This window comes from Nycticebus coucang, chromosome 16 (genome assembly GCF_027406575.1).
Source record: "Nycticebus coucang isolate mNycCou1 chromosome 16, mNycCou1.pri, whole genome shotgun sequence".
NCBI classification, from domain to species: Eukaryota; Metazoa; Chordata; class Mammalia; order Primates; family Lorisidae; genus Nycticebus; species Nycticebus coucang.
In genome coordinates this window covers 9264363-9276996 of record NC_069795.1, presented here as the reverse complement: position 1 = coordinate 9276996, position 12634 = coordinate 9264363, and the positions used below count along the sequence as shown (strand labels likewise).

Here is a 12634-nt window from a genome sequence, read left to right as displayed (position 1 = left end):
CACCTGTAGTCCCAGCTACTCGGGAGGCTGAGGCAGGAGAATCACCTAAGCCCAAGAGCTGGAGGTTGCTGTGAGCCGTGTGACGCCACAGTACTCTACTGAGGGCAGTAAAGTGAGACTCTGTCTCTACAAAAAAAAAAAAAGAAATGTAACAGCCATTAGAAACTTCAGTTAAACTGATAAAGGTTACCCACCATTTGAAGAAATACGTAGAAGGTAAATCTTCCATCTGTGTTGTAGTTTAGCAGAAAATGATACTGCTTTCTCGTTTATTCACTAACTGTTGTGCACCTTCCATTTCAACGTGTGGGGCTAGTTACACTCAACTCTCAGTTCCCCTTTTAACAGGCTAGGCTCTCTCTAAATTACCTCTATAGTGCAGTGATTTTTTTCCTTTATACTTCTTCAGTGCCATAGGTGTAAGTCTTTGCTCTCTATTTAACATAGAAGGCTTTGGAAAGTGTTAATTTTGTAATAGTCAATTAATATATAGTGGATGCAGCTTAATTTTATGTTTTCAAATCTTAGTTACTAAAAATTTCAACTTTTAAAGTTGTCTTAAAAATGTAGTTTATTGCTTGATATAGGATTATTCTGAACTAATTGCTATTCTTTAAAATGTAAAATCAGAATTTCTCAAAACTTTTATTTCCCAGATAATGCTTATGATCCTGATGTGAATGCTAAACAGATATGGATTGACAAAACAGTGATAAATAACCACATATGCTTAACGTTCACCGATAATGGGAATGGTATGACTTCAGATAAATTACATAAAATGCTAAGGTATGTACAGTGTGTGATACTTCTTAAAATCACTGCTTTTACCTAGTTGAAGAGCTTCATGTGTCATACTTTTCGTCTTTACTTTTTATTTTTTAAACATGAAATGGTATCTGTTGTGATCTGTTCTCTTAAGAGACCATCATTTTTTAATAATAGAGTATTAGGCAGTCCCCACTATTCTCATTTTCCCCTTCCCTTGTCTGACTTGCCTGAAATTCCACCATTTCTTTAGAGTTGTAGCACATTGATATCAGTGATTCATACTTTAGTGTAAATTAGGTTTAGCCAGTATTTCTAATAAAACTTAACCATTTGTGGGGAGGGTTACTTTCACAGGATTGAAAAAATGAGAAAGCAGCATGAAATAGTTATAAGGCCTGGGGTTCTAGAGCCATAGGACAGGATGTTGGTATGAATCCGATTGTGCCTAAATGAATAGTGAGAGACAGTGATACAAGTGCAGGGTAGAGGGAGAATTTAGAGGTAAAGGCTTTTATGCTGTTCTTTATTTCTCATGCTGCCATAAAAAAGTCAGTTGACCATTATTAATCATACCTTAGTAGGCTTACTGAAAACAAGAGAATCTTCCAACTTAGAGGAAGAGATTCACAGGGTAAAATCTGAAGGTCCCAGGAACCCAGATTATAATGCCACCATTTAGTGAGAGTGTGTCAGGCAGTGAGCTCCCAAAATCCTTGTGGCCCTGTAGATTTGGTTTCCTTCATTTCAGAGATAGGGGAACACATCAAATAGATTAAAAAGCACAGTAGAATCTCCATAGTTGACCACCTCCCTGCATTGACTACGTCATTAAGTTGACCTGGTTTTCATAGACCAAACATGTACCACATGTATGTATCAGTACAGCAGGCCTAGTTCCTTATATTGACCACCTCCATATGTTGACCAGTTTGTTACAGTCCCTTGGGTAGTCAACTTACAGAGGTTCTACTGTAATATGCCCAAGATTATAGAAGTAGGAAGAAGGCCAGCACCTGAATCCATGCTTTTACTTGGTAATATTCTTGTTGAATGTAGAGAAAAATAAGAATTATAGATAATTATTTTAAAAATCTTTTCTTTTTAGCTTTGGCTTCAGTGACAAAGTCACCGTGAATGGTCATGTCCCAGTTGGATTGTATGGGAATGGCTTCAAGTCAGGTTCTATGCGTTTGGGTAAAGATGCGATTGTTTTTACCAAAAATGGAGAAAGCATGAGCGTGGGCTTCTTGTCTCAAACCTACTTGGAAATCATAAAAGCAGAACACGTTGTTGTCCCAATAGTGGCATTCAACAAGCACCATATCCTTTTGATTGTAAAATAAAAGCTGTGGCGCAGCTGAAGAAGTATTCTAAAATTCTGTCCTTTTGCCTTCCTCCAAATTCTTCTTTTTGAATCACATATATTCTAGACCTTGCTAGAGTTCAGTGCCTTTACCCCACACCTGAGGCTAAGGGTTTGTTCCTTTATCTTCTCTTTTGCACCACAGGAATCTTCAGCATAAAATCTTTAACATTTTGTGTTAAACTTTTCCATAGCTCTTCTGTTTATTTCAGGTTTATTGTGAACTGACAAGATTTTGTAACGTGGCTCGAAAATTTTGCTAATGACCATGAAAAGTAGGAGAACTATTAGAAAATGTCTTTTGTATAAACACATTGAAATATTGGAATAATAATAAACGTGTTTATTTTTTATCTCTCTTGGTGTTTACTTGAAATCAAACACCAAATTCTTAGAAAAGAATTTAGGAAAAATTGCTTGGTTGTTTATTCTTGGAGACAGGCTGTCACTCAGGCTAGAGTGTAATAGTGTTATCATAGCTTACTATAGCCTCCAGCACCTGGGCTCAAGAATGCTCCTAGCTCAGCTTACTGAGTAGCAAGGACTGTAGGTGTGCATCACCACACTCAGCTAATAAAGTTTATGTAGAAACAAAGTTTCACTGTCCTGCCCAGGCTGATCTTGAACTCCTGACTTCAGGTGATCTCCCATCTCAGTTTCCCAAAGTGCAGAGATTATAGGTGTGAGCTGCTGCACTCAGACAGGAAATAGTTTTTCTGTTATTTAAGTTGATAGAGTTGGTTTCCATATTAATAGTGAAAAATGTCTTGGCAGTCTAAGTCTTTAACTTAAAATATACGACAGATGATTAATTTATCAGAATCCAAAGCCAGCCTTGCTGCAATTCTGGAACATTCTCTGTTTTCTACGGAACAGGAGTTACTGGCAGAACTTGATGCTATTATGGGTAAGAAGGGGACGAGAATCATCATTTGGAACCTTAGAAGGTAAATGTAGACCTCAGGTAGATGTTGAACATTTGGGAAGTAAAGTGTGTGTGAAGGGTTGGTTTCATTATGTTCATCCCTTGTTGCCCAGAGTAGTACTCATTTTTTTGCATAATTAATGATTTGTTTATTCACTTGTCAAAGGATATCTGGGTTGTTGTTTACCGTTTTGGGATATTACAAATACAGCTATAAACATTCATGTACAGGTTATTGTGGGAAATACAGACTTCATTTTTCTGAAAGGAGTCTGATTACTGTGTCATATAGAAGTTTTAGTTTTTTAAGAAGCTGCCGGACTGTTTTCCAGAGTGGTTGTGTCATTTCCCTCTATCCATGTATGAGTGAGAGGGATTCCCTTCACCTTCCTTTGTGAATTCCTCCTACCCCTTACTTTAGCACCTTTTCCCTTGTCATGAGGTCCACCATGTGCAGGTTTATTATTTAACTTCTCTGTTTTTTTTTTTTTTTTTTTTTTGGCTAGAGGGCAGTGGTATCATCATAGCTCACTTCATCCTCAAACTCCTAGGCCCAAGCAATCTTCCTGCCCCAGCTTCCTGAATGGCTAGGATTATAGGTGTGCATCACCATCCCTGGCTAATTTCTTCTGTTTTTTGTAGAGACGAGATCTCATTCAGGCTGGTCTCAAACTCCTGACCTCCAGCTGTGCACCCACCTTGGCCTCTCAGAGTGCTAGGATTACAGGCGTGAGCCACTGCACCTGGCCACTTACTCTTTCTTACCACTGAAAATATTTACTTGGTTATCATGCTGTGAAGTTAAATTTTGGTTCTTTCTAAAAATTATTTTTACAGCTACAAAAATTCAACAGAGTTCGACTTCGAAAAGGATAAATATGACATCAGAATTCCTGAGGATTTAGATGAGACAACAGGGAAGAAAGGGTACAAGAAGCAAGAAAGGATGGACCAAATTGCCCCTGAGAGTGACTATTCCCTGCGGGTCTGTATTCCACTCTCCTTTTGGACATGAGAAAATTTTCAAATGATGGTAGTATTAGGGGAGCTTGTTAACCTCTTGTGTTATAAAGGCTACCAGTGGTCTCTGAAGTATCTCAGTCATGAACCAGCTCATTAAGCTTTATTAGTTCACTGCTTGTTTTATTTGCTTAGAAAACTTTTTTTTTAATTGTGAATTCATTAAGTTCAGTGCTTATAGTTCTTTTACTGTGTGCTTAGATTATTTGAATTGATAATACTGGACTCAGTATATTGTATGATGACTATACTATTAATAATTAATTGAGGCTCAGTGCCTGTAGCTCAAGTGGCTAAGGCACCAGCCACCAGCCACATACACCAGAGCTGGCAGGTTCGAATCCAGCCTGGGCCTGCCAAACAACAATGACAACTACAATCAAAAAAGGGCTGGGTGTTGTGGTGGGTGCCTGTAGTCCCAGCTACTCGAGAGGCTGAGGCAAGAGACTCACTTGAGCCCAGGAGTTTGAGGTTGCTGTGAGCTGTGATGCCACGGCACTCTACCTAGGGCAACAGCTAAGGGCTCTGTCTTAAAAAAAAAAAAAAAATTAATTGAACCACAAAACATCAAAGTGTCTTTTAAAATTTTTAAATATTGTAAAATACATAATATGCCATAATTGTCTTCCTAAAATAATAAATTATAGACTCTAGATAATGTATATTAACATAATTTTATGATAACTATCTGATATTTGACTTAGAAATGTATGTTTTTAAGATTAGAGAAATTAATATTTTGATATAACAACATTTGATATATTAACATCAAGTTTTGTATTTGGGAAGATGAGATACTAGCTTTTTGCTTTTATTTTTTTCCTGCTCTTACAGAATTATTTCATAACCTTAAGCTGAGGCTATATTTGACATTTACAGATTTGTCATATAACTTTCTCTGAGATCCTAGCAACTGCAATGGCAAATACAATTCCTCAACTTACTGTAATGTGTTTCGCGGGTATATCCTAGCGCATAGCTATTTCACAAGAATGAACTAGGTCCAGGGGCAACCAGAGCAAATGCTATAGTTTTAGTGTACTACCAAGTACCACTTTTGAAATAAGGAGTCAGGAAAACATTTAAGAAACCTGTTAAAATTTTAGTTTTGTGGGGCGGCGCCTGTGGCTCAGTCGGTAAGGCGCCGACCCCATATACCGAGGGTGGCGGGTTCAAACCCGGCCCCGGCCAAACTGCAACCAAAAAATAGCCGGGCATTGTGGTGGGTGCCTGTAGTCCCAGCTACTCGGGAGGCTGAGGCAAGAGAATCGCTTAAGCCCAGGAGTTGGAGGTTGCTGTGAGCTGTGTGAGGCCACGGCACTCTACCGAGGGCCAGAAAGTGAGACTCTGTCTCTACCAAAAAAAAAAAAAAAATTTTAGTTTTGTGTTGAACTTTTCATCTACCCTTTTTGTTAGTCAATGAGTTTCCTTCAGAGCTTTCTGATAGCTCTGAGGCAGGCACGGAAGAATATATTTTAAAATGTTTCAGAGTATGGCTTGGTGCCTGTAGCTCAGCAGCTAGGGCGTTAGCTACATACACCGCAGCTGGTGGGTTCAAACCCAGCCTGGGCCTGCTAAACAACAATAACAACTACAGCCAAAAACTAGCTGGCTGTTGGTGACGGGCTCCTGTAGTCCCAGCTATTTGGGAGCCTGAGACGAGAATCGCTTAAGCCCAGGAGTTTGAGGTTGCTGTGAGCTGTGACGCCATGGTACTCTACTGAGGGTGACACAGTGAGACTGTCTCAAAAAAGAAAGTTTCAGGGTATGAAGTTTGGTTAAGTTTCTAAAGTATCTCAACTTTCAATCTGTTAAGAAATAAAAACAAGCGGGTCTGAGTGCAGTGGTGTTTACAACTAATTAGTCACAACTAGTTATAGATTTGTTACTTTTCCACTCTCACTGCTACATTTGACTAGTCTTAAAATAAGTTTTTACAAAAAGAAATGAAAACATAGGAATAACTGCTTGTTGTTACAGCTTAATTTTAATAAAGCATTGTTTACTTTGCTCAAGTGTTGATGCATTCATTGTTTAGAATTATTTTCTTTATCAAGTTTACTCTTGTTATTTTTGCCAAAATAACATTTATTTTATTTTTGCTTTTTAAATTATAAAAGCAGTATATGTACTTGACAGAAAAGTCAGAAAATGTCCTTCATACGTAATTTTTTTTTTAATTAAAATGAGATCATATCATACATGGTGCTTTGTAACTTTTATTCACTCAATAACACTTTAGTACCTACATATAGGTCAGTAGATTGTATTTTGCGTGTCATTTTTATTGGTCACAATATATTGAATTTATTTTTAATGAAAAAATCAGAAAAACGGGCGGCGCCTGTGGCTCAGTGAGCAGGGCGCCGGCCCCATATACCGAGGGTGGCAGGTTCAAAACCGGCCCCGGCCAAACTGCAACAAAAAAATAGCTGGGCGTTGTGGCGGGCGCCTATAGTCCCAGCTACTCGGGAGGCTGAGGCAGGAGAATCGCCTAGGCCCAGGAGTTGGAGGTTGCTGTGAGCTGTGTGACGCCGCGGCACTCTACCGAGGGCCATAAAGTGAAACTCTGTCTCTACAAAAAAAAAAAAAAAAAGAAAAAATCAAAAAAACTAATATAGGTCTGTAGTCTATATTATTTTATTGAAGAGGTGTAGTGTGTCTTTTATCAACAAGGTGATAGGTTTCTATTTAAATCTTCACCTAAGTATGTTGAACAAACTTGTTGGTAATTATTTGTAAAGTACAAATATTGTTATGTTTCTTCATAGGCTTACTGCAGTATATTATACTTAAAGCCAAGAATGCAGATCATCTTACGTGGACAGAAAGTAAAGACACAACTAGTTTCGAAGAGTCTCGCCTACATTGAACGTGATGTTTACCGACCCAAATTTTTAGTATCCTTTCTTTTTTCCCTTTTGATGAATCTATAGTATAAACAGATGTCAGTCAAGTCTATTTGCTTTTCCCCTGTCTCTCTCTATCCTCGTATGGATTCTCATCCTCTCAGACTTGGCTGCGTGGTGTACTACTGTACTTAACTAAATAGTGAAATAGAAAGGATGACTTGAAGTGAGAAGGTGTTGTGTTCAGAATTTTCCTTAACATTTTAAGACTAAAACAGTGAGAATTACTTTTGGATTCAACTGCAGAAACAAAGATCATTATGGAATAATGATGTATCACAAAAATAGACTCATCAAAGCCTATGAAAAAGTTGGATGTCAGTTAAGGGTAAGCTTTACATTTGAAAAGAAAATATCTATTGTTTTTTTACAAAAGTTATAATAAATGCTGTTGGGTCAAATGTTAAATAATTTTACTATGCTTTTTTTACCTATGAGTTTTTAAATGTCAAACTTTTTAAAGTAATATTAGTATGGCATTTGAACTTTTATTCAGTTGATCTTGAACAATCTTGTGGGTAAGAGACAAAATATTTATTTTATTTCCACTTTACAAATAGGAAATTGAGGCTAGTAAATAGATTAAGCAACTTGCGTAAGACCTAACAGGGACTCTGAATCTCAGACATAGGCCATTCATTAGATGTTAAGAGTTGAGGGCACTGCAAAGAACCAGGCCAAGTAGAATTGATAGTAGGAATTTATTAAGAACATCTACCAGCAGATGGTCTGCCACCAAAATGGCATCAGCCCTGAGTTAGGGTAAGTGAGTCGAATCCCTCTGGGTAAACATTCTGGTGCCATTTAGGAGGGATATATGTGTAGTTCAGGAGGTGGTGGGCATGCCATAAGTCAGTAACTTGGATGTGGTGTAAAATACTAAAGGGTACCTGCTGGAGGCCTTGTAGAAGGCAGGAGGGTTACCTGCTGTAAATCTTACACAACCTGGAAAGAATGTTTCACAGAACCAGAATAAATACTGAGTCTAATGTTTTTTTTTTAACTCATGACTTTTTAAATGAATTGTCTAGAGACCCTCCGAGATAGAGAAAGACTAAGAAGTCCTATTTGCTTCAGAATAGTTAGACTGTTAGAGGTAAAGGGAGACTAAGAGTCCTATTCATGAGTGTTTAACCCCCATTCCGCTTCCAGGTAGACCTGAAGGGAGAGAAAAGACCAACACAGGCACATGTCTTTTAACAGCATTTGATAGGAATCCTGTGATTATTTTAAGAATTCAGTGTTAATTCTTAAAAACAACTTTATTAAAGCTTTCAAGGCTAGGCATGATTTTGTTTTACAGTTCTCTGGTTTTTATTTTCTGTTTGTCTTATTATTTCATTCTAAATTTTTTTTTCTTTTTTTTTTGTGATTCTTTGGCCGGGGCTGGGTTTGAACCTGCCACCTCCGGCATATGGGACCGGCGCCCTACTCCTTGAGCCACAGGCGCCGCCCTCATTCTAAAGTTTTTGTAAAATGATATGAACTCCAGTTAGTATAATAGTGCAAATTTTTTTTTGAATGCTATTCAACAGGGATTTCTAACTCTGCTTCACATAAGTCTATACAGCATACACCTAGAATATAGCATTTTTGCAGAAGTAAATGAACTTTGTTGGGCTCACCTTTGAAACTACTAATTTCAGTCAGAAAATAAATTTTAAAATCTAGCAGCCACTTCATATGTGTATGAAGTACAGTGACAGCTAAAATGATATTTTTCGTTTGTACATGAAATGCTAATTTTTGTCAGAAATATATGATGTGCTAGTAAAGTTAATGTACTTCACAGGTAATTAGAAATGTGCTTTTAGTAATAGGACTCATGTTTCAGGCTTCAAAAGAAATGTATCTGCTATAGAAAATAAATTTTTTATGATTTATGAATCAGACTTAACTGAGGTATTAGCCCATTTTTCCAACCCAGTTAAACTTATATTGTGCACAATTTCTTTTCTTTTCTTTTCTTTTTTTGTTTTTTGAGACAGTCTCTCACTTGGTTGCCCTTGGTAGAGTGCCGTGGCATCATAGCAACCTCAAACTCTTGGGTTCAAGCGATTCTCTTGCCACAATGCACGGCTATTTTTTTGAGACAAGGTCTCACTCTGGCTCAGGCTGGTCTTGAACCTGTGAGCTCAGACAATCCACCTGCCTTGGCCTCCCAAGTGCTAGGATTACAGGTATAAGCCACTGTGTCTGGCCTATGATTTCTGATTTAAGTTTGATTGGCAAAAATAGACTGTTACAGCAAACTTGTAACATTTGACTTTACTACATGATAGACTGGGCCCAATATTTCCATTCTGTGGATTGATTAAACATTAAATAGGTATCAGATACCCATTATGATTCGCCATGCTAGATGCTCAGCATAAAAACATGGTAAGATACTGAGCGTGCCCTTAGAGCTCAATTTGATGGGACCGATGGAAACATCAAAAAAGGTTTCTATGAGTAAGTGTTGGTTGAGATGAGTCTCTGACTTCACTGTGTAAAATCTGGAAGGGCTCTTTCTAGGCAGAAAAAACATCTTCAAAGGAAGAGAAAGAGGCTTCTGAGAGTATGACATTACACAGGGAATAGTTTGCTGTGGCTGAACCATATTTTAATTGGAGAACAGAACGAGAGAGAGGAAGATGCCACTGGAAAAAAGATGGATAAGAACTACAAATTGAGGGAGTCTTGTTATTTACTGTGGTTTACAAATGGTGCCAGATGAGGAATCACTGATAGTCTTTATTAGAGCAGCACGACAGTTGGATTCATGTGATTTGGTCTGTAGTTAATGAAAATTTTCATTTTATAAGTTACATGTTATTTTCCTTTTTGTATGTAGGCTCAGAAGTGAGCTATAATCATAAACAAATTATGCCTGTAATAGATAACCAGAATATGACTCATATACTTTAAGTTCAGTATTTCAGCTAGCAGCGTTTAAAAAATAATTCAAATGACCTGTGTTTTTATTTCATTATCATTAGCATCTGGGTAAACTACTAACTTCTGTCTAGGATTATTTGAAATATTATATGCCAGAGCCTTTGCTGGGAACTACACATACTGAAACGAGTTATTCGTGGTTACTGTTCTTGAAGAAATCGTATCCTAGTAGAACTAGTGCTTTTTCCCTCATATAAAACTGGGGATGATAACACGGTCTAAAGGGATTCTTGTCAACAGGAGAAGTGGTTTTGGAGGAAGGCTCAAAATATATTTAGGAATTAACTCTCGGGAACGTATATTGCTTACCAGTGTTTTTTCAGTCTCAATTTCATGAGAATCATAATATTTAATACAAACTGTAAATCTTTAAGGGTAATTATTTTGAGCATCGTAACTTATGCTTAAAATGCTGATTTTGTTTTATTTTTTCAGGCCAACAACATGGGTGTTGGAGTAGTTGGAATTATAGAATGTAATTTCCTTAAGCCAACTCATAATAAACAAGATTTCGACTATACTAATGAGTACAGGTATGTTACCTATTTAAATTATTGACTGAGATTCCTAGGAATGATTAGTAAGAAAGCAGGAACTTACCTTATTTTTCCTGAATCTCAGAAATACCTCATCAGTAAAGATAGGTTAGAATATACTACTTGTGATGGAATAGATTATAATTTCTAGAATGAATAAAGACAGTAAGATTAGTTTCTACCTAAGCTCCTCAGCCACCCATTTTCTTAAATTCTATAATGTAAATTATACCTTAATAATTACATAATTACATGTTAAGGTATATGTATATTTTATAGTTATAGGTGTATTTTATAATTACATATAAAAATATCCACAAGATTGCAAAAAATTAGCTTAGGAAAAGTTCTGAAAGTATTTCCAAAGTAAACTTTAAAAAGAAGTCAATAATTTAAATAGGTAAATAGAAAGCCTGGCCAGTGCTGGTCTGTAGACACAGTCTGGTGTTGCCAGAGAGTATAGGAGCGAGTCTGCAGAAAGTGCCCAGTATTACTTGAGGTTATGAGTTTTTGGAGCCAGCAGAAGACTGCTAGTGGTCAGAGGATGGCCTGGGGGCACAGCTGGGGCTCCTTTGGGACGTTACTGGGCTCTGGCCAAAAATAGAGTGCTAGAACCTGGACTGGATTTGGCACTAGCCTAGAGACAATAAATTGATAAATGACATGATGAAAAAGCCAAAAGGTTGTTCTTTTATAAGATTATTAAAAATGAAAAGGAGGATATTACTATGGATTCTACAGAAATAACATTAAAGTGATAGCATAAACAGTTTTTCACCATTTTAGATAATATGGACATATTTCTTTGAAATTGAATCAATTCTGGCTCGGTATCTGTAGCTTAGCAACTAGGGCACCAGGCACATACACTGGAGCTGGTAGGTTTGAACCTGGCCAGGGCCTGCTAAACAACAATGACAACTGCAACCAAAAAATAGCTGGGTGTTGTGGCTTGGCACCTGTAGTCCTAGCTACTCGGGAGACTGAGGCAAGAGACTCACTTAAGCCCAAGAATTTGAGGTTGCTGTGAGCTGTGATGCCACCGCACTCTACTGAGGGTGACTGTCTCAAAAAAAAAAAAAGGAATAATGAAATTGAATCAATTCAAAACTTCTCACATGCTAAATTCAAGCATTTGAGGAAGTGGCATTTTTTTTATTTTTATTATTATTATTTTCTTTTTTTTTTTGAGACAGTCTCACTTTGTTATCCTCAGTAGAGTGCTGTGATGTCATAGCTCACAGCAACCTCAAACTCCTGGGCTCAGGCAATTCTTTCGTCTCAGCCTCCTGAGTAGCTGCGACTGCAGACCCCTGGCAATATAATTTCTTTTTTAAGAGACGGGGGTCTTAAACTTGCTCAGGCTGGTCTCGAACCTGTGAGCTCAAGCGATCCACCTGCCTTGGCCTCCCAGAATGCTAGGATTATAGGTGTGAGCCACCACCCCTGGCCCTTTAAAAAATGTTTTTTCTGGTGGTCTCCTCTTCATTGAGGCATCTCCCGGAGGACCCAAGTGTCTCTGCTGCAGCTTCTCTCACCTTGTGACCTCAGATCCTGGGAGATCTGTAGAGAAGTTGGAGCAACACCCTGAAATCAGAGAAATGGGCTTGCTGTTTCTAAGCCAGACCTCATCACCTGTCTGGAGCAAAGTAATGAACCCTGGAAGGTGAAGACACACTGGACAGTAGTCAAGCACCCAGTTACATCTAATCGTTCTACGCGGGACAATTCACAAGTGCTGGATGCAAACATTTTATTACCAAAGATAATCCTGAGAAGATATAAAAATGATGGCCCTGAGAATTTAACCTCAATAAAATACTGGGATCAGGAAAAAAAAAAAAAATGTTTTTTCTTTTTTTAGAAGCAAACTCTTACTTTATCACCCTCGGTAGAGTGCCATGCACCAGAGTTTATAGCAACCTCCAACTCCTGGGCTTAGGCAATTTTCTTGCCTCAGCCTCCCAAGTTGCTGGGACTGCAGGCGCCTGCCACAATGCCTGGCTATTTTTTTGTTGCAGTTTGCCTGGGGTTGGGTTCAAACCCGCAACCCTTGGTATGTGGGGCTGCCGCCCTACCCACTGAGCCACAGGTGCTGTCCATCCTTTCTTAAATTTTTAAGTAAGAATTTTTGTGGGTGTATAATGATTGTACATATTTATGGAGTACA

The 12634-nt window shown here is 37.9% G+C and overlaps 1 protein-coding gene across 2 annotated transcripts in view; it reads left to right on the top strand.

Annotated features, from left to right (window-relative positions):
• The window catches only part of MORC3 (MORC family CW-type zinc finger 3), a 64284-nt gene that overhangs the window by 26543 nt on the left and 25107 nt on the right, over positions 1-12634 (top strand). For both annotated transcript variants that reach the window (XM_053564887.1, XM_053564886.1), the window contains exons 3-9: positions 657-789; positions 1877-2091; positions 2934-3081; positions 3897-4044; positions 6851-6979; positions 7197-7316; positions 10364-10461. In XM_053564887.1, the coding sequence (XP_053420862.1) occupies positions 657-789; positions 1877-2091; positions 2934-3081; positions 3897-4044; positions 6851-6979; positions 7197-7316; positions 10364-10461 (991 nt within the window). The remainder of the gene's footprint in view (positions 1-656; positions 790-1876; positions 2092-2933; positions 3082-3896; positions 4045-6850; positions 6980-7196; positions 7317-10363; positions 10462-12634) is intronic.